The following is a 23,225-nucleotide window of genomic DNA, read 5'->3' on the forward strand; positions in this document are numbered from 1 at the left end:
AGGGTCTCACTCTTGCTGGGGCTGGTCTCAAACACCTGACCCTCAGTGGTCCTCCTGCCTCAACCTCCCAGAGTGCTAGGATTATAGACGTGAGTCACTGTGCCCGGCCTAAGTTACATATTAAGTATGGACAGAAATATCGTGTTTTGAAATGTTGTTCGCATTTTGTGTATATCTCAACTCATCTCACAAAGAATTTAAATTGCCTTAAGTTTGTTTTCACTATCAAATACCTATCATTTTGATTTATACCATAATATAAAGACTCTGTCATATAATTTCTTAACTTGGGCAATTCTCTTACATAACTTCTCTGAGCCTCTGTGCGTCCCTTATACAATTTCAATGGACATACAAAATAAACAGTACCCCCCAAATTGTTCAATGTTTCCAGCTTTCCTGTAAACTGGAAACAATTAGACTGATCATTCTGCTCTCCATATTGGATTTTGAAACAATAAAAATGACATGTACTATATCAGAATATTTCAAAATGTATAAAAAGGTATAAAAATGAAAAGTGATAGTATTACCACTCTTTCTTAAGTTTTCTGTTATATATTGGTAAAAGAGTTCCTGCAACAGAAACCAGAACACATGGAGTAGTACAAGAGTGTGAAGTTTCACTGGGAGGTCATTTCCCTTCCATCTAAACTGACCTTGCTTCCTGGCAGGGCTGAACTGTTAACCACACACTATGACTATCCTAATCACTAACCTTATCTTTTCACATGCATTTTGGTTGGTCCCAGGAAAAGAGGACAAATAACTTCTTCCCATCAGAGAATATATTATCTTGTATTTTTTGAAAATGAGATGTACAACATAGGATAAAAGACACCTGAATAATTAGAGAAAACAAATGTTGGGGGGAAAGCTCACTTCCAATACTCCTTGAGAATACGATTCAGAGATGTGTAGTTTTTGTATTAAGTAAAAATGCACTTCTTCTAGAATAATCAAATTCAAAAGTACAAAATTACATCATCTTAAGATGAAATGATTCTGTGTCAAATGCCAAGGTCTTTCTTTAACCAAAAGAATAAAACCAGTGATGCCTTTTTCTTTTTAATTTAGCAGGACTCAAGTGGCTCTTTAAGTAGTATTATAGAGTTATACAGTGTTTTAAGTGGTTTAATATTAAGGGAGGGGGACAAAAGAAGAAAGAAAAGTCTTGGTTCTCTTAAGGGTCCAGGTATAGGGAGCCAGTTCATTCATTCACTGACTCACTCTACAATTTTAACTAACACTGGGGTGCAAACTGAGCCCACAGATGGAATTCTATCTGGTCTAGGTGCACAGTGCCCCTCTAGTTGTACAATATCATGGGACACACAAAATAACCAGTACCCCTGAAGTTAATCAATGTAGAACCCCTGGTGGGACTGGAGGAAGGAACTAGGATTGGGGGTCCTGGAAAACAGCAGAGCATGAAATGAGATAAACATAACTCACAATAACTTATGGGAGGCTGTGATGGAATGGAAAAAGCACTGCACAAGGAACCCAATAACCCTGGGTCCTGGTTCACAATCCAGTACTTACTGGCCGTATACCTTAGATAAAATCACTGGAGCTGTTTCCTCATTTTAAAATGGAAATAAAAACTGCAACCCTCTTTTTTACTTTAAAGGATTATTGTGAGAATCCCGTGAGATTATGCATGGGATAGTAGTTTGACTTAATAAATGGAAGATGTTATTATCTTGGGTAGAATTCAGCTTCCCTACAGTCTGTCTCAAACCATGAAAACTCTTTTTCACTTTGGGGTCCAAAAGCAAATGTCCAAATACAGCTGTTCCTACTTAATCTTCTTCTGTCATGAGCATAGTGGGATTTTTATTGTTCTGTATAAACCATATAAAGCTGCTTTCATTTGTCAAAGTCGATTATTGCTACTAGGCATTCTGTACAAAATAGTCCCAAACTACTCAAGTCTCCTGGGTAGAACAGGTTAGCTAAACAATCTTGCAATTTGGAAATCATTTTCCTAGGGTAATACATGTAACTATCGATAATTATACCTACTATTTTCCTGATTAAGATTCAGAAAGCTGTTTTTGAACTGCATCCAATTAGCTGATTTAAAAAAAAAAAGTTTAATGTTATAAGTATTGCAGGCTTGACATAGTTGTAGACCTCAAGTCTCTTTTTGCCTTTTCTTATCAAAGTTAGGTCATGATGAAAAGAGAACTGTCTTTCCTGTTAATCAGTCATTATATCTAGTGCCATCTTGGGCACCAAAGGTGCACCCTTTCAATGACTTACTCTAAACAGAAGAATGAAGTGGGCTTTACCTCTAGAATGAAGAAACAGAGTATCCAAAAATAAAGACTGGGTAAAACTGCAAACTTGGACCATTAATTTTCTGTATATTCTCAGTATATCATGGTTTCACTTACGGATATTGGAGCTGGTGAGAAATTGGCCATTGATGGGGATTATTCTCTATCTAAGGCTAGAATTCTGGCCTGAAATATTGCATTATTTCTGCCCTAGTGCTTTCGCATCAGAAGAGGATAAATTCTAGACACAACCATTCTTCTAGGACAACCCTCCATTTATACCAGTATTTCCACATAAAAGAAAAATCCTAGTATCAAACTAGGTTCTTGAAACAGTTTACATCTCTACAATCCTAGAAGCACTAAGGATTACTTTCCCATCAACTAGTCATCAGCAGCTACAGAGTCATGGCCAGGGTCCTGGTGAGGCCGGGAAGTGGCCAAGTGAAGTTGTTTGTTTAAGTCAATTATTTGTGTTTCAGGAACTGGTTGAAATCTCAAAGTAACTTCCCCGTCTCAACAATGAATAAAGCTTATAAATTCAGGTTCCCCTAACCCAGTGATTCCCAATCAGGGGTGATATTGCTCCTTTGGAGACATATAGCAATGCCTGAAGACATATCTGTCACTACTGGGAATAAAGGGGGCGCTATTAGCATCTAGTGGATAGAGGCCAGGGATACAGCTGAACAACCTACAGGGTCCAAGAGAGCCCTTCGTCAACAAAGAATCATCCAGTCCAAATGTCCAAAAGGTCAACAGCGCTGACGTTACAAAGCCCTGTTCTAACTAGTAGGTCAGTATCCTTACTAGAGAAAATAAGACAGTCTCCAAATAGATCTAAGCTACCTAAGATATAGACAAATATTAACTGTCATTGCTTTTAAGCACTGAATATGCTTTCTTCACAGTCACTGGATGGAAACACACACACACACAAAGAACAGGTTTTCAGCACTGTTGCAACCTCCATTTTCTCTTTACTGTCACCCTTAAAAGCTCTGCATAGAAAGAAAAGACAAAGGAATGAGTAGGTGCCAGGAAGATGGGAGGATATGTGAGGCAACAGAAGGGAAAAATACATATGAAAAGAAAAACCATCCCTATAACACTCCAGTTAAACAAAAGAGGCATCTCGCTGGAGCCTACGAAGTTTTACTACCACAGACATGAACATCATAAAATTTTCCAAGAGCTAAAACCTAAGGTTTTGTTCCCTAGCTATCCTAATCTACAGCAAACAAGTTCAACACACAGTACACAAAAGGTTTTTCAATAAGCTGTTCCTATGGTAGGAATAACTATAATTGTGTGATATTAAAATTATTTCCACAGACGCATTGGGCTTCACTGGCCAAGAACAACACCTTAGTCTTTCATGCAACATACACATTTAGAATGTGAACTTGAGCACAAGTCATGAGACCTTCCAGCCAGTAGCCACTTCATATTGTTCCTTGTCAACACAATGGTGACATCGCCAGAGCAAGCCCTCTACGTAGAAGTCAGCTAGGCTACTGAGAAGATGCATTCAGAAATACAAGATACTATAAAATTCACAGAGAGATTAATTTATTAAAAGACAAAATCTTAGAATCTCACTATTGGGAAGACAGAAAAAAGTGCTGGTTGAATCCCCTCAACCCACACTGACTAAGAAGTCATCCAGTCTGTTCCTGGACTCCTTGCCACCCCCATGTCACCCTAATGGGAGAATTGACTTATTACTGTTTCTCAGACTGTCTGCTTACACACTGTTAAGTTCTGTAGGAACTAAGATATATTGATCCTCTCACTGATGCCCCCTAATTTCAAGAGCATATGAGCATGATGGCAGAAATCAATTTCTTGGATTGATTCTCTTGGAATATGTCCCCCTTGTTTTCTGATTGCTTATCTTCTGGTCTGGAAGCATAAATACAGGTATTTCAATGGCGGGCTAACTTGGAAAAATCTCTACAATCTCTTCGATCCTATCTGCTTGCCTTCAATACCCCCTTGAAATTCTCCTAGACACATGAGAGTAGGGTCAGGGTAACACAAAAAAGCAAGGCAAAGGAGATACAAGGTGTTTGGTAAAGAGGAATTTACTCCTTCTTCTACTTCTCTTACCTTTCACCCAACACCCCCCAATGGAATCCAGAGCAAAGATACAAATTTTGTCATTACTTGACTTCTCATTTCACATTAAATTAGGTCAGCCAATCTCGTAACTTTAAATACTACCTATACACAGATGACCCCCAAAATTGTATCAGTCTAGATTCTCCTTTGATCTCCAGAATCACCATCTGAATGTCTCACAGGTTCCTCAAATTTAACAAGTCCAAAATCAGACTATCTGCTTCCTCCCCAAATCTCCCCAGATCACCGCCACATTAGCTAAAGGTAACTCCCATCCTTCCAGATACACAAACCTTGAAGTCACCCCTGACACTTCTGTCTCCACATCCTATATCCAATTCACTGGGAAATCCTGTCTGGTCTATTATATACATAGCCAGAATCCCAACTTCTACCACTGGACATTGATCAGGAAGACCAGACAGAAGGCTACTGCAATGCTCCCAATCCTGGGAGGTTTGGTCTTCCCGCTTCTACTCCTTGTTCTCCTTCAGTTTACTCTCCACACAGCACTTAGGGATTCTATTAAAACATAAGTCAGATCTTATCACTCCTCTACTCAAAATCATCCTTTCAGTGGCCTCTAAGGCCCTAAACAATCTAGCCCCCATTTTCCCCTCACCCCTTCTTCTCTCCTGTTCACTCCACTCCAGCCACCCTGCACTCCTTGATGTTTCTGGAACACACCAGGCCAACATTCCTGCCTGAAGGCTTTGCACTTGCTGCTCTCTCTGCCTGGAACTTTCTTCCCCCAGATATCTGCATTATTTACTATCTTCCTCCCTAGAGTGTAAGCTGCAGGAGGAGTTTAGGGTATGATCTGCTCACTGCTGTATCTCCAGTGCCTAGAAGAGAGACTGGCACGAAATAATCATTCAATAAATAGTTGAATTTACAAAACAGAGACAGCAATCAGAGGCCTCTCTGTTTCGCACCTGAGGATCACTTTTGGAGACCACAGAGAGTATGCACACCTATAATTAGATGAATGACTCTGCATTAAAATGTAAATATAAACCAAATATTTAAGTATCTAAAATATCTTCAAGTGAAACAATTACATGAATAACTTTAGAATTTCTCCATATAAAGACAACTTTTTAATGTCTTTTTCTCTTTTGCATTTTGTATCATACCTATCTGAGTGAAAATGGAGGAGGAGACAAAACAAAGTGAATTAGAGATGGTCAGTGGAATGTTTTTTAGAAATGCATGAATTCTGTATTTGAGAATTTGAAATTGTCTCTCATTGCAGACACCTTCAATTAAGCCTATTCTAATCTCGGCTAAGTGAGAATCCAACTTCAAAATTTCACTCCCAGGCACAGCTGTTTGACAAATGCAGCAGGAGCCTGTCAAGACGCTTGGCAGCATCATTCCTTTGGAACACAATGGGCTTTTTTTCTTTTTTACTTTTTTTTTTTTGGCAACCCCTATTACTGATGGTAATTAGCAAGCCAATCTTTGGAGGAAATGTACAATCAGGCAACTAAAAACGCCTTTTATGAAATGCCTCCTTGAAAATAAATCATTGACACTGCAAATGGTCAATATGTACTTTTAATTTTAAACTAAATTGCTCATTGATTTACCAAGATCTATTTTTCTGACCCTGTGGTGTAGTGAAATCCATTTTTTCTGAAGTTCTGAATTCAAGAAAAGTGACGGTGACATAATTGTTGATTTTGATTTACTACCTTGATGGAGTAAGCAATTAGAATGATTTCTCCATTATTTGCTCAGATTATATACAGCTCCCTCCTTACCTGGTTCCACCATCACGGCCCCATTCTATGGGCACAGCACAAAAGCAGGGTCACAATTGAAAGCTGGCCTCCCCAGGACACACAATGGAACAGGATCAGGGTGACCCGAACAGTGAGAAGCTGGAGTCTTCACCAGCAGTGGGTCACTAAGCTGTTGGGGGAAATACTTGCTACAGGGAGGGACAACTAGAGAGAATGAACTCGATCTTTGCCTTGAGAGCCTGAATACTTTCCACCTCAATCCATGGCGCAGTTTGGGACTTTCAGAAACAAACAGCGCCTGTCCCATTGTCACACCTTTATAACAACTTGTATCCGAGCACACCTCCCACCAACACCTCAGACAAGTTTCGACAAGTGCAGCTGAATCACTTGAGATGGGCCAAAAGGTCAGACTCTGAAACTTTGTCAGCGTGATTATCTAAAGCCCCTGGAAAGCACTCCATGTGTTGCAGAGAACAGGTAGACTTTTCACTACACAAAAGCAGCTTTGTTTCTGTATATGTGACGCCTCCTAATTAGAATCAATGATTTATTTTATTGTCGCTCCTGATAAGCTTGTTTGCCTAGCTTCATTTTCCTAAAACACTTTAAACGTTTCAAGGAAGGGTGAGTGTCGGCAGAACATTGAGAGAGGCCTTGAACCAGGGCACTATGGTATTGCAAGATGTTTACAATTTGTTATCCTTGGGGGTAATTTTGCAAGCTTAAAGACGCTAAAGAACATAATATAAAGAGCCAGGCAATTTCATTTTGTTTGAATATATTTATGGAAATAGACCAAAAGTGTCCAGAGAGGCACACTGTCATTTTTTCCTTGAGTGTGTGCCAGCTTATGGTCAAAAGCAAGCATTCAGAGAATAGAGGAGCATTTATGACCACACTGTGTATATCAAATAAGCTACTTGATGAACATATGGGGACTATCGTGTTTTGGGGTCCTAGTAAAACAGCCCTTCACACCAAATTTCTGTGCACAATGGTGGAACTCTCAGTGATTCATTTATGACCTTGCCCTTGATAATGAGCAGATCTCCCTCAAGGGTGAGTGCCTGTGGGACACGAAGACATCACACATCCTCATGACTTAAAAAAGATGATGAGCAGTGGGGAATTATGCACCAAGAACATGTAATTTGGACAAGGTGGGAAAAACTGAGTAATCCACTTGAGATAAGGAGAGTTTCCCCAGCAGTGGTGACTGTATGGCAATGGAATCCTTGGAGAGTAAATAAGAAAAAAATGGTTGGGCTGGGAAAGATTTAATACCTTGAAAAACAAGTTATAGGAGCCAGCACTGATAAGCAAAAAAAAAGAAATGGTCTTTAACAAAATCATTTTGATGAGACAGGGTCACCACTCATGGAAAGCTCAAAGATCAAGACTGAAATGTTTCTTCTTTTCAAGGAGATACAGAAAAGTCAGGGGTGCAGCAAGAGGCACTTCTAGTTCCCTGTGGCGGAGACTACTCTGTGTTTACTGGTACTCTGTGTTTAAGTATCCTCCCACACACAGAGTTAGACCACACTTCCCAGCTGCCCTTGCAGCTAGCTGGGGTCATGTGACTGAGTTCTACCCAATGGACATGAGAAGCCAAGATATCACTTCTAGGCCTGGCTCCTAAAACCTTGTCCACAACAACCTCTCTTTTGCCCTAGACTCAGATTGTGAAGCCATTAAATTGAAGGATTCTGAGTTCCTATACTATCGCAAGGAGTCAGCTGTATTAGAACAAGAACAAGAAATAAACCTCTATCATAGCAAGCCATTGAGATTTGGGGTTGTCTGTTACAGAGGCTAGATTATCTTAATATATTCCAATAATGCTCCCTTCTTATCATTTGCCTTTTCAGATATCATGTTATTGCCTAAGAGTATCTCTCATCTCATTCTTCAGCAGAGTGATTTCAGAGGCCTTCAAGAGCAATGGAAAAAATTAATTTGTTTTCAGATCAGTAGAACATAGGTTACCTAAGGGGAAAAAAATGGCTGGCATCATTCTCTGAGGAGTTGGAGGAAACAAATTATTCTTTTCTTTCTTATAAATTCATTCAAAAACATTTTATTTATTTATTTTTAACTTTTTATTACGGGAAACTTCAAATCTTCACATTAGTGGAAATAACAGAATAATGAACCTCCACATATCCAATACCTAGCTTCAAGAATATGTGTGTGTATGTACATATACTGGAGGTCGACTGTTTGTTAATCACTGAGGCAGGTGTTGCTGGTAGGACTTAAAGGTGAGTAATAAATGACTTTGAGTATGTAGTAGAAAGAAGAGTCTAAATCCCAAATTCCACAAATTACTCAGCTCTGAGGGCTATAATGAGGATTAAGGTAATCTAGTAGCTCAGAATTTATAATGCAGTCATTTTCTTTCCCTTCCATTTCCCTGAAAAGTCTTTGGTCTAAAGAAATGTTTAATACTTCCTTCCTAGTCAAAATGCAGCTAGCCCTGGGAGGGCCAGCACACTGACTCTTTTCTCAGCCATTTACCATTATATACATGAATTTCTCTTTCCCAAAGCAAGCCTCAATTAGATAGAGAAGAAAAATAAGGAGTGAGGCCAGGGGCCCTTGAGGCAGCATGGAAACTCCAAGGGAAGACAACAGGGGTCACCAAAAATGAGATGGGAGACAAATCTCTATTTCAAAATTTTGTTTAAGGCTGAGTCACTCATTTTCCCTTCATTACAACTGTTCCCCAACCCCAAATCCATTCTCTTGGCTAATAAATCGTTTAGTCTTTTCTGGGCAACTTTCACACTAGAAACTGTGACTGCGGAGGGGGAAGAGGGCAACAAAAGAAAGAGAGTCAGCAGTCACGACATTTCTCATCAAAGGACATGCTCAGCAGGCCCAGTACCCACGTCCCAACTTAAAAATGGAAGCACTTTGAAACACACATTCTAAAACACAAAATCAGAAACTGTTCTGGGGAGATGAGCTTGGGAGGCTGCCTCATTAAATATTAAAAGCAAGGATCTGGGACCAATCAGATGCCCTCTCTGGAACACTCTGAAGGCCTGAGTCCACTGACCTGGGCTCTAGGCTGTGCTCTCTGGTCATGCAGCCAAATGACCCAACCTTGGGCGGCTCAAACCCAGGTGAGGCTAGTACTGCTAGAGCAGGAAGCTCAAGGAACAGAAAGCAAGTCTTCCCTTCACGCTGCCTTCCCCTGTCTAGAGAGGCAAGGGGCCCTAAGGTGTTCTGGGTACCATTTTGCTGGGAATCGATTTAATTTGTTCTTCTCTAAACAGCTCAAGCATTTAGCTCTGTTCTGTATTAATTCAGTCTGAGCAGAAAAAAAAAAAAAATAAAAAAATTCCAAAGTAAATCTCAGCAGTAAGGGAAAAAAATCTTGAAAGGGCTGACAAACTCAGCATAATGAGCGCCAGTCCAAACCTTTGTTTAACAGTACAATACTTCACTCTCTTTACAGATTATAAAAGGAAATATTTAACTAATGGAAAGCTACTCATACACGGGATAATGTATGCAGCCTCTGTCCACATCTTAATCATTCTACATAATTGATCAAATAGCTGTGGTTTCTAGTCTTCCCCAGGTTTTTAATTGTTTTCTTTAAAGTCCACAACAGAAAATGCTTTTATGCTTGTCCCCATTTATACGTTTCCTTGGCTGATCACTTGGCATAATAAAAACGTGTGTTTCATAGGATAGCTGCCAAGAGATACATTTTAATGAGGAATTAAACTGTAAACTTTAAGAGATAATGGAAATGGTTTGGGGAAGTCAAAGTTTCATTTCACATGCACTAAAACACAGTGCTTGCTACCTCAGTGATGCCACCTCCTAAGATTTGTTTTTTGTATTGACTAGATTTCCATTTACATTTACCAGGTTTGTCATTATTTCAAGCTTTAATAACATTATCCTTATTTGATAGGATAAATCCTTCACAACTCCTTCCAGCCTCACTTCTTCCATTCCTACCTAGCCTTAAACCACCAAGCTACTTGGAGATTGTTTCTTCCTCTGGACTCTTTCATACCCCTGTGCTATTGCATATTATGGTGGTTTAGCTTAAATGGCCACCTTCCCTTTCTCTGCAAGAATTACTCCTTCTTTCAAGTTGCAGCTACCTCCTCTAAGAAGCCTGCTCAAACTCTACAGGCATAGTTGGGAGCTTCTTCCTCTGCTTCCCCACTGAAATAGTTTGCATAGACCTATATCATAGCCCTTATTTTACTATTTACACAATAGTCACCCCTAGAAGACTATGAGTTCCTCAAAGGAATGTTCCATTTATTTGTCACCCCCAGGACAGGGTATGGTACATGATTCAGACTCAGTGATCAAATGAATGAATGAATATGCATTGAGAAGACACATCAGTGCACATACTATTTGGGGAAAGTAACTATACACCCTGGTTTTCCCAGAACAATCCTGGGTTAGACAGATATTCCAATGAAACAGAATTCCTTTCACTCACAAAAGTGTCCCAATTTGAATAATAAATTATAATGGTCACCCTAAGTTTGGAGCATTGGGTATATGTACTGAAACATATTTTGCCCCTGCCTGCCTAGAACCTAATCACTTCATTCTCTAATTTCTGAACAAATTAATCCTTTTAAAAAAATTATTCAAAATTCTCCTTCTAAAGGATTAACCATTCTCCCTACTCAAGCCCGGTACTGATGGCCCAAGGAAACAGAAGTAAATACTATGCTGCAAAATAAGAACACACAGGTTTCATTCCACTTTCTCACCAAATCCCTATCTACACCAACCTCCCGGGAGAGTGATGATGACACCTACTGATCGACCCATCTCCCCTCTGGATGAAAGACACGTGGTTGCCCAGAGTTAGAGCAGAAGTGAAACCAAGCCTTCCCTGCTCAGTCTCTGGGTTTGCCAGCCACAGATCCACCGCCCAGGGTTACAACATCCATTGTCTTATTGATAGTTTAGAAACCCTGACTCAGTAATGACAGTAGAAACTAATAAAGCTGCCTGGAAAGAAAATAAACATCTCTTTTCCAAATCATTCTACCCAGAACTTGAAGAAAACATTTCTGAAAGATCAAAGAAAATCAGACTATCTCTTTTTTTTTGGAAAAATAAATGTGTTTGGTCTTTCACATTACACACTCAAATTCTATCTGGACTCAAAGATGTCAACACGACCACTCAAAGAAAAGGTAATCAAGGAATATTCCAAAGGTCACCAAAGACATTTCTAACACATTGCCAAACTAATTTTCCACAATGGTGCAGTCTGAAAGAATTAAGAAAAATACATTTTAAAATTTACATACGAACAAACCTCAAAAGGTTTGACACATATTCCCTGAATCAGATCATTTATGAAAAGATTTACATAATTCTTTCTAATTTTAAAAACATTATTTCAGGGCATTGAATTAGAGAAAAACCACAAAACAAATATGAACTAAAAGGAACATTAACCATCATGTAGTTAATGATTTTGTTTAATGAGGATTAAAGCCTCAAATATTTAACCTCTTAGGGTTGCTCTCATTATCTATTGTTTTTCATTAATCCTAGAATCACAGGGCAAAGAAACATAAACCACGATTAGCTTTGAAACATTTGCCCAAATCTGCTCTGAATTTATTTTCAGGACAAAGTTCAAGAAAGGCTAGTTCCCCAGGTAAACTGGATTAAATGCCTTCTCCAGGGAAATCAAATTAAACCACTACCAAATGGCAGGTTTCTAAACTGTATTTTGGGATGTGAAATCCAATTTGACAGATGCTTTATAGACTGTGGTTAATGCCCCATCTGAGGAGAATTTCTGTGGTCTCACTTTTACCTATACTCAGGGATTTGTAATTTATGGTGACATATATATGTCTACAGTATGTTGAACATGTATTTATACAGATAAACATGTTTATATCTCTTTCTTATGTAAAATTGCTGGAAAAAAATCTTGAGATTTGTTTTTATTTTTTTAAATCATCGAGTTTGCGTTTAATATCTGACAGACTGATGCCTTGTGGGATACGATTTGGAAGCTACATTCACTCTGATCTTTACCAGATGTTTCACTGGTGGTGTTTCAGCCTCAAGAGACAAAGAAGATATTAATGTTAATTTTATTTATTTAATCACATCAGGCAGATTTGATAAAAGAGAAAATTCAATATTTTGATAATTTACCAACTCTTCAGAAATGTCCATAGTAGCAAAAATGTCTTGAAGATCATTTTATATTAAAAGCAGAACGGCTGCATTGGGTTTGGAAGGGAGAACACTCTATCTTACCTTTTAAAATAGGAAAGATGTGACAGTTTTGGCAGTTCCACTTTTAACTTAGAGAGGCAAGGAGGTGGAGAGGACGTACATGTGGTTTGGCAGAAGTCTCATCCCAACCTTTAACTGACTATTAATTGTAAAGAAAGAGTATTCTGAATATGAAATGGACACTTGGTTGAAAGCCTTCTGCCACTACCAGAGTTGCTCTAGTATCTTATCTCTTGTCTCTCAATTTTATTCGAAGGGAATACTAAACTACCCTAATCATTGTCAGGGCATGGCTGATGATGAAGATGTACTCCTGTGCTAAACACTGCCTCCCTACACCTTAAGTGAAGTAACACGGTAGGCTTCTATATTTATCTAGAGCTCAAGGTCAGAACTTGGAAGCTTTTAGCGTTCTTATCCTCAACCGTGGCTTCTCATTAGAGTCACCAAGGGAGCCGCACCCCAGACCAACAACATCAAAAACTCTAGGGGTGGGACCAAGGTACTGGTACTTTGTAAAGCTCTCCAGATAATTCCAGTGCTAGGCTTTGTTCTCATTTGAAAAATGTTACATGTAGAACGGAGTTGAATTGTTATACTAATTGATTTTCTTTTATTTTTATATAAAAATATATAGTTATTGAATATTTCAAACAGGCAGTCAAGTATACAAAATATTATAACAGACACCTATGACATGTAAATTACCACCATCAAGTTAGAAAGAAATTAATATTTTGCCATATTTGTTTCAGTTCTTTCTCTCTCTTTGAAAAAAGATAAAGCAAAATGTCCACATCCCCTTTCTTCCTATTTCTTTCCTCTCTAGAAGCATCCACTATCCTAAGGTTACTGATTACCCTACCCACATGATTTTATAACATAATTATTCATCTACAACAACTATATAATATTGCTCAGTGTGTGCTTAAATATATATAAATTGTACCATATGCATATATCCTTTGGTATATATTTTTTTCACAAAAAATTGTTTTTTGAGATTGATCCATGTTGATAGATATCTACGTGGGGTATGTGTGTGTTTAATTAATTTTAAACTCCTTCATAATATTTCATTAGGAATAAACCAGTTTATTAACTTACCTTATCTATAAACAGTTATTTATACTCATTTTTTTAAACAGAAATGCAATAAACATATTTTATGTCTCCCTGGCACCATATGCAAGACTTTCTCTAGGGCAGACACCTAGGCATGGTTTTGTTGTATATGCTTCAACTCTACTATATATTTCTGAATTGATCTCCAAAGTGGTGATATCAATGTACTTTCTCCAGCATTGTTAAAATATTCCCAGTTCTCCATACCTTTATCATACTTAGTACCATGAGAATTTATTCATTTTTGCCAATATGAGGATTAAGTAGGGATTAATAGTTATTTTTAGATGGTATTTTCCTAAGGTTCCTTCTGGTCATACAATTGCGGTCACCCATCAATGCCAAGTGTTATCAAAATAACAAAATAAAAGACGTGGAAAAAGCCTTCTTCCACAGCTTACAATAAATTTACTTTTCCTCAAGAAATGTCTTACATGGCTAAAGCCGGCCCATGAACCCATACATCAGTCCATAAAACAGGAATGCGGACAGGGCCCTAGCTCTGTATTTATTTTCTTGTATTCATAATCCAATGTTACTTGCAAAGCAAACTGCCCAATATTCAAGCCAAAGCAAATACGCTGCATTTTGCCAGGCAAAATGCCTGTGGAGAAATGAGTCAATTCATACAAAATTCAAAACTGTCTTTGGTCAGGGACATTTTCATAAAAATCTGTGGGTGGGTAAAAGTTTTGCAAAATTCCTTTTTGCTATTGGATAAAATTCATCCAGGAAAAATAAGTAAAATTTAAGTGGCGACCCACATTCCCCCTAATTCCCTGATTAACACTCCCTAACCTCCTAGCACAACTGCTTTCAATTGTGCTCGAAAGCAAATTATCAGTGTTTCTGATGCTGGCAGCAGAACCCTGTTCCCCTGTTCACTCTGCCCCAATCAGACAGACTTTCTCATGAGAGGCACTAACAGACCGGGCGTTGCACACTCTTCAACTTAATGGCAGAAAGACCTACGGTAAAAACATTCTCGGTGTGCGCTCTGTTGGAACCATTACTATGGATACTGTTAGGGATGGTTAGTGTACTTGTATGGTTTTGGGTTACACTTTATGTTGTCCTTTTAGGAACATGAAACAGGGGTTTGGGAAAGAGACAAATTCAGAGACTCCATGACTTGTTCTAACTTGAGAATCTGGAAACTTATCACCTCAGAAAAACTTTATAGAATCCCACAATTACACCCAGGAATTCTCAAATGTTTTGATAATTCCAGAGATTTACTACTAAGGCTGGGGTTGGTCGAAGTTCAGGGAGGTCAAAAGAGAATGATTCGGCACCTCGAAATTGCTTTCGTTCATAGACAGCTGTGAATGGACTTGGGTATTTTTTAATATAATATTGCCATATCCTGGTTTCTGATTTAGCTGAGGTCTGCCTGTCTGCCTGCCGAGGGCTTTACTTCTCAGGGCCTTTGCCACTGGCTGGGAATGTCTATGCAATCGAGGCCAGGCCTGGAAAGAGAACAGCTGTTGGGCTTTCCACAGAAGCAGGAAGAATGAGATCTACAGAAGGGTGGAGTCGTTTGGGTGGGAAAAGGAAAAGAACGTATTCTCTTCTTCCAGTAAGTTAACCAAATAATAAATTAACAACCCTCCCCCAGTTCTACCACCTAGAATCCCAAGTAATCTGAATTCTAGGGTTCTGGGTAAGGCTGGGGAGTCATGGTCAGAGATTCTGAGAACGCAATTCTCTCATGCATGAAATGGAATTTGGCACAAGGGAAGAGACCAGTGGCAGCCTCTTACTGTAAGCAAGCTGTCACTGACTAGCCCTTTCACACACCCCTCTTTTACCATGACTTCCAGAAGATCTTTGTGCTGTTTGTAGTTATGGTCACCAAACACAACAGGATCATCATTTCTTTCTTAGGTCAATAAGCTAAGCAAGTAAAAATGATGACTAACTCTAACTATCATACACAGAAAATTACTAGCAATTACACGTAAAACAAAAAATGGTCTGGGTCTTATCATTCAAACTGCTCCTAGCCTTTGCAGCACGTAACACACAGCTACAAAAACCCAAAGATCACTTCCCATCTCCAAAAGAAGAATGTGGCCATGTTACCTGGCAAGTATCTTGAGCTTCGAACCAACTACCATCAGATTTTAAAACAGTGGAAGATAAAACATTTTAGTTGTAACAGTTCTATGTGTCTAGATTCCAAGATTATAAAGATTGGTTTTGCAAAAGGCAGGAAAATGCATTTATTCCAGGATGCATTCACTTTAAGAACACTGTCTTCTATCAGTGGACTACAACTTAAGAGGACTGTTAAATTTTCAGAGCAAAATCAATTGCTGCCAGTTGGCTATAGCCCTACAAATCAAGCAGATGACATGTAGCAACATAACAGTTTTCAGAAGACACAATGCCCATGATATGATGTTTCATAAGAAAATGGATGTCTTGCAGCTAAAAATATATAGTCTCAGAACTAGAATTCCAGCATTAGTCAGCTAAGAAACCCTGTTTTATATAAATATTTGCATTATAACATGTGTAAGTAAATGCTTCATGGTCCTAGATTTGATATGCTATTAAATTCGAAATCTGAATTTTGTAAAGATTCCATCTAGAAGTGGGGAGTGGGCAGATTAGGAGAGAGAAATCACCTCCCATACCCATGCTGAACAATACAATGAGAAGCTATTCAGAGGCCTGCAAACATTCACCTTTTAGCTTATTCTTTCACTGAACTATTTCTATTTTTAAAATTCATCATGCACTTTAGCAAAAGTCTACTTCATAAAGTTATATGTCTTTGCAAAGTCTGGGAACAGTACGAAAATGGGGAAATCCTATTGCACACAAATTAATTTTGCAATGCAAAAAATATTTTTCTGGATAATTCAAGCCTTTATGTTTATTTCAGTAAAGCCAAATCCAGTAAACTATTTTCAGCCAGGATTAGTCAGAACTAAAAGGTTGGACTGTTTTCCTTCAGAGACTGAATGTCTTTCCTGCCTGCAATAGGCCGGTGTGTTCCAAACAGAGTAAATGGAATTGCCTTCAATTGCTTGTCTCTTTCTGGCATTTTTAATGCAGAACCCTAGTGACAGAGTAAGGTTTTGCCACCTGGAATGTAATTATTCTTTTCACTCATATAACCTGGCATTCTCATTCTCACAATGTATCAGCTTCAGGTTTTCCTTAAGAAAAATCATAATGTGGGGCATAATGTAACCACAAGAAATGCAATTCCATTCCACTAGAATTTCTTAAAACTTTCAAAAATACCCACTGAGCAATGAAAAAGTGCTTCTAATACTTGCAGTACTGCTATCACCTGTTTGGTTTGCTTGTACATGAATCAGACAACTTGGTCAATCTACAATCAAACATAAACATGGTACAGATTCTTTATCATCAAGACATACTATAGAAAGAAGGGACTCTGGCTGGGGGAAAATAGTCCAAATAAGTTTCTTTTTAAATTGATTTATATATTTCACATATTCAGCGACCTGCACCCTACTCAATATCCAGGAAACACATGGAAATCTCAGATTTGAACTCCAAAAGAAATATTCCTGTCTATCTAAACTAATATAAAACATATGCTCCTCTTTTTCCAAGAGTTAAGTGAGCTGAGATTGTGCAAAGCCATCCTGTGATCCCAAGGGTGATGCCCTGCTAGTAAACCCTGAGGGTTTCTGTGAGGTGTGAAATTGTTGTGAAATCATTTAAGAATCATATTATTCAAAAATAGTAAATTTTGCCAAGAAACAAAAAGAGTTCCAGGATGGGTGTTGTGAAAGGGGGAGGCAGGGGAGAAAGGGATATCAGGCCCACTTCCCGCAACACCAAAGGTACATTCCCTTCTCCGTGCTTTCTCCTTACACCTCTGCACAAAACTACCTCTTCTTAAAATTAGGTGAGATCCTGTGAGATTCTGCTTCTGTGATATCCCTTGGGTGTTTTTAGTGCTGGCTATAAATCATTAACTAGTCTCGCAACCCTGGAAGGTACGGTGTGCAGGCATGTGGGTGCGTGCAGCAACACTTTCCCTAGCCAAGTTGCTAAGTGGTAAGTTCCTTTCCAAATATCAAAACCACCCCTCCCCCCACCCCAAATGTTGCCCAGTTATTGAAACGAAGGGAAAAAAAAAATCACTGAATATTTGCCTTGGAAAAGAGCTAAAGCTTGCTGGTGGTGTGGTGTGTGTTCCTCTGCTCTCGCACATCCATGCACATTGAAGAAATTCCAAGTTTGTGCCTGGCTGGCGCTTCTTTTCCAAGATTGTTAGACAGTGTGGCAGATTGACCTCCCCTGCTGGGATGGCTCAGGTCCCTTTGCAGAAGAGAATCTACAAATAGAAAGCCACTAATCATTGAAGAAACCTTCCCCTTCCTCAAAGTGAAGAGGAGTCCCATCTCATGGATACCTAGACCGCCACAAATCTAAACCGCGTAAAAAAAGAAAATGTCCCCTGACCCACAGGCCGAGATTGGGGAAAAAACACGCGTGATAAGCAGGCCGGGCCTTCTAGGGAGGTGACCCGTTGGGCTTCGGAAACTCACCGTACACTTGTTGGGCTTCTCCCCGGAGTGGACTCTCATGTGGATCAGCAGTTTATAGCGGGCGTTGAAGGGCTTGTACCTTCGAGGACACCCTGCCCAGAAGCAAGTGAAGTCTTCCCCTTTGCGCTGGTCTATGTGGACCTTCTCGATGTGCCGCACCAGTTCCTCCTGCTGGTCGTACAAGGCGCTGCAGTCTATCCAGCGGCAGCAGTGCTTGCCCCCGACGTCGTCCATCTCCCCGTCGTCGTCCAGGGTGGCCTGGGGCAGGGCCAGCGGCCGGGCGTGCGGCACGAGCTCCGGGTGGTGAAGGTGCGGGTGGGCGTGGTAGGGCGGCGGGGGGCCCTGGGGCGGCGGCAGGGGAGGGAGCGGGGCCGCGGGGGGCAGGTCCAGGGCGCCGCCCGGGAACTCCTCCAGGCGCTCCGTCTTGAGCAGGCCGGCCGGCTGGCCGTCGGGGCCCGGCAGGCCGTGCTGCACCACCATGTTGTTGACCAGGCCGGGCTGGAGGCCGCCGTGCTCCAGCTGCTGCATGCGCTCGTACTCCAGCGCGCCGTCCTCGCCGTAGGCCGGCAGCGCCAGGCCGCCGCTGGCCACCAGCACGCCCTTCTGGCCGCTGGGCACCGGACACGGCTGGGGAATGCAGCTGCCGCGCACCCCCAGGAAGTGCCCGTAGACCTCTGGCTGCGGGGACATGTTGGCTGGGGAAGCCCTTGACCCGTTGATGTAGGCGACCAAGGAGGTGGGCGACGTGCGGATGATGGTATTGAAATCTATCCCGATGCCATCCGACAGCGGGGACAGTGACAGTGCTCTCTTCTTAGAGCGGGCCGAGTGGGACCTGGTGGAGGAGTGTCGAGAACTAGGGTAAGGAGAGTGGCTATTTTCCATGCCAAAAAGGTAGGATGGCAATGAGCTAGAGACACTGCTGCTGGGCATGGGTGTCCCGGGAGGAAGGCTAAGGAGGTCTCCTAGATCGATGCCATTCTGAGAGCCGTGGTTGGAGGAAAGCGAAGGGAGAGCCCTGTAGCCGTGAGACCACTCTTGTTTCACACTCAAGGCCGACTGACTTTCCGTCAGACTCAAAGTCGTGGACGCCAAAGACTCACGCGAAATCAGGGACCTAAAACAGCAGCCAGAAGGGAAGAAAAAAAAAAGATAAACATTTTAGCAGGATATGGATTGCTTAAGAGCTAAAAGAACATTGCATTGACAATCCCTTAAGTATTTCCCCTAATTACATTCTCTGCTAAACACACATTCTTGGGCTAAGATAAAAATCCAGGGCTTTTAGTTCCAGGTAAATAGCATTTTACCAAGAAGAACAATAAAACCTAATGCTCACTGAAATAATATAACAAAAGATCTATTGTTATAAATAATCTTAATACTTTAATAATAAGTAGTCCTTCCTTTATTTTTAAATAACTTTGTTAATGTAGGGAAAAAATTAGAGCCCTGGGAGAAATTATTGATACCTGTCACAGCAAACCAAATAAGTAAGTGTTAAGCACCTACTGTGTGCAGCATGCTATGATAGGAATTGCAGGGAATACAAGTCTAAACAGAGTCCCAGCCTTCAAGTAAAATATATTTGGTACAGTAACATATAAACTCATGTTGATTTGAAAAAAAGTAAATCCTCAAAGTCAAAGGGTAATCCGGGGGTCTTAATAATAATTTCATAACTTCGTTTCACTAATATTAAGGAATTATTATGATTTTTTTTTTTTAAAGATAGTAATTCACGCTTTCAGAATTCAGTTGTCACAACATCAAATCATTCCAGGAAATGAAAAAATATATAAAATACAGCTGTAATATGTAAGGGAGTAACAAACTGATAATAAGTCACATTATCAAGTCAATTATGCATTGGGGCTATGCAGGGTTTAATCACACTTGCTTGTCTGTTTTTTTATGAGCTCTTGTCCTTCTATCAGAGAAACTGTGGGCCAAGAGCAAATTGTTCACTTTCAATAGTTCACTTTTGCAACAATTCCTCCCCTGTTCTTCTTAAACCCTTTACAAAACATGTCCTATGTCTCAATATATTATTACATATCAAAATGGTTCATAATGTAGCTCTGGCCACTTTAAAATTCATTTTGCTTTACTATGACATTGTTGCCTTAAAAATAACTGAGAAGAAAAGCTATGTCCCTGGGATGGAAAATTCGTCACAAAGCAACAAGACATAACACAGTTTTCCCTGACTCGGTCATGGTGTGTATCAGAAAAACCTAGTTTATTTATATGTATTTGCATTGGCTTTCTACCATGATCTTTTTTCTGACAGAAAAATTAATCACAACAAAATGTTATAATAAAATGTGAGTCTTCTCAATATGAGCACATTAACTATTTTCGGCTGTTAAACATCAACCTGTTGCAAAGGAACTGAGGGAAAAGAAGCATTTTCATCCCCCCTGTTCCTCTTACTACATGTCACAAAATGGAAGCCACAAACACCATTTCCTACGAGCATAAGATATTAGCAAGAAAACATCTCAGCTCCGAAATGCACAATATAAGATTGTGGAGATCATGATGGAGATGATGCTACCATCAAGTGAATTAATGTTGACCAGTGACAAACGCAGCAGGAATTTATATCCAGTTGCCCTTGACATAGATTTTTTTCTTGGTCCACATCCTTACATTCAGGCTGAAGTCCTTTTGCAAGCCCCAAAGTGGTTTCGGAACCATTTGATTTTTTAATTCCCCATGGACACTTTTCAATTATTTTCCCAGCACACTTGCAGTATGTGGCTCTTCCTGCAGAGCTCAGCTGAAGGCTCCTGGTGATTGGATGTCCAGGGCCTTTTGGTCTCTTCCCCAGCAAGATTCAGGAATTGCTTTCAGACCCAAACTAAATCCACAGTCATGTCATATATGAGACACAGACAACTGACTTGACTTTACACCCTGAGGTTGAGAAACTTCATAGAACATAAAGAACCAGAGCTTCACCAGAGCTATGTGGCTGAGTAAATGCACATTCTCAGGCAGTGCATTTGCCTGTCAGTCATACTGGAACTTTCAGATTTGAAAGCAGTGACTAACAGAAATGATTTTAACCACCTGTATATACTCTGCATATAAAATTATATTATTTGTTTTGAGGGCAGTCGATAAGTGAGATGTGTTCATTTGTTCCATTGTTGAAAGATGATTCTCATTTCTCTCAAATTATACCTAACTATGGCTCAATTTAAATCTAACCATAACCCTGTTCAGGCATATTCTGTAACTCCCTGGGCATCTTAGTTTTCTAAGACAGTTATCATATATTTGTCAGAAAAGAAATTCTATACTCTATTCATTAAAACAATGATATGGACAGAGAACTCCCCCTTCTATCTTGAATGCCTAATAAGAACAAAACTTCCCAAAATGACCTCTGCCTAGTAGCCAGTCTCCCTCCTGTGCAATTACCTGGATCTTTTAATGTTTTAAAGTTCTAATCCATGAAATCTCTCCCCAATACACTAGCTCTCAGTACGAGTTCTCTTTCCAAAGAAGTTAGATACTTTCTGCATCGTGTCTTAAGGGTAGCTAACCTCAGGGATTCGTGGGTGTTATAGTCTTCAGTAAAATTCAAAGCCTTTTAAACAGAAGGGATCATTTTTATCTCCCCAATACCTACCAGAATGTTAGATACATACCAAGTACTCAAAAAATTGTTGATTAAGAAAGTGAATAAATAATCAATATAATGATAACTAAACATTACATATAGCTTACAAAGCATTTTCCCTATATAATATTTCATTTGATGCAGCCTGTCAGGTAAGTAAACTGGATTTTTTTAAATTTCTATTTTACAAAGAATTTAAAACTGAGGTTCTGTGAAATTCCTCCTGGTGACACACACACACACACACACACACTCTCGCGGACCAAAGTCCTTATAGAAATACGAATAAAGCTGCGTTTGTTAGGCAGTGACGTAGCTGGATCACATACATTCCCTATTGTTTTCTTTACATTATGCCCCACATGTGGTACACAATCCTCTGCTTGATTGAAAGACCTGGTATAACAGGCTTAAAGTCACACAAACTATGACTGGAACCCAAATTTTCTGTTCTTTCTGTAACAAAATGTTGAATAAGGGTGAAGGGTTCTAGAGGATTCTCACGTGGAACCCTTGTGCTACAGACACCAGCCCCATGGGAAAGAAAGTGACAAAGAGCTGTACCACCATATGAGAGCAATCTCCATTTGCATATGTTCATCTGATCCTAAGGATATTATTTCTGGAGACTGGTTAGTTTGGAGATATATGTAAAAGGAAAGGAGGTATATCTCAAACAAAATAAAACCCGTGTGAAAAACTCAGAAACCAGGAGCAAAAAGATTAGAGGGGCTGGTAAAGCAAGAACTCAGTAACTTTCATGGGGCCATAGAGGCAGCATGATGACCAAGTTGGATTGCTTGGTTCAATGCCTGGCCCCAAAGAAATTCTAACTTACAGATCACATGGAATTCCTCAAACTACTGCTCAAGAGAATACACATGAAAATATATATTTACATATTTCCCTATAAATAGATAGATGGATCATGGAAAAGAAGACCAGTCCTAGTCTATCTGGAAGTTCTTGTCCATGTGCCCTGGAAAATCCCCCAAAAGAATCAGCACTGCATCCGATGACAGAATGGCTTTATAAATGTCAGAATTTACAGAGAGCCCACAGTCCCTCCTCAGCGTCCTTATCCTCCTCTCACGTCTCTGGACATATTCCAAACCAAAAGGAAATCACCTCCAAGAATTTCTGGTTTAAAAAATAAAAAGCTACATGTAGTGCCTTTTTGGATCTGGAATGACATTATTAGGTGATGGCTGAAGTTTGTGACTAAAAAGCTAAGTGACAATGGGCACAGCACTTCGACTTTCTATGTCTTGGGGTTGATTATGTCTTAAACAGGAATAATAATTGCAGGTAGTTTAGGAATATTCAATCACAAATGCAGAATCACAATGCATGTAAAAACTCTAGGAAAGCTAAATATTAATATAAACAAAACCCATGTGAGTAGCATCCAATCTCTTCTACTGCTCAACGTTTGCTAGATTGGTATATGAAACTACTGTATAAGATAATCGTATCAGTACCTCAGCCTTGTCATTTTAGGGGA

General features: G+C 39.7%; 1 protein-coding gene across 1 annotated transcript in view; it reads right to left on the bottom strand.

Annotated features, from left to right (window-relative positions):
* The window catches only part of GLIS3 (GLIS family zinc finger 3), a 433,080-nt gene that overhangs the window by 266,119 nt on the left and 143,736 nt on the right, over window positions 1-23,225 (bottom strand). The window contains exon 4 of the mRNA XM_069474177.1: window positions 18,088-19,204. Within this exon, the coding sequence (XP_069330278.1) occupies window positions 18,088-19,204 (1,117 nt within the window). The remainder of the gene's footprint in view (window positions 1-18,087; window positions 19,205-23,225) is intronic.

The sequence above is a fragment of the Eulemur rufifrons genome, chromosome 7, assembly GCF_041146395.1.
Source record: "Eulemur rufifrons isolate Redbay chromosome 7, OSU_ERuf_1, whole genome shotgun sequence".
Taxonomy (NCBI): Eukaryota; Metazoa; Chordata; class Mammalia; order Primates; family Lemuridae; genus Eulemur; species Eulemur rufifrons.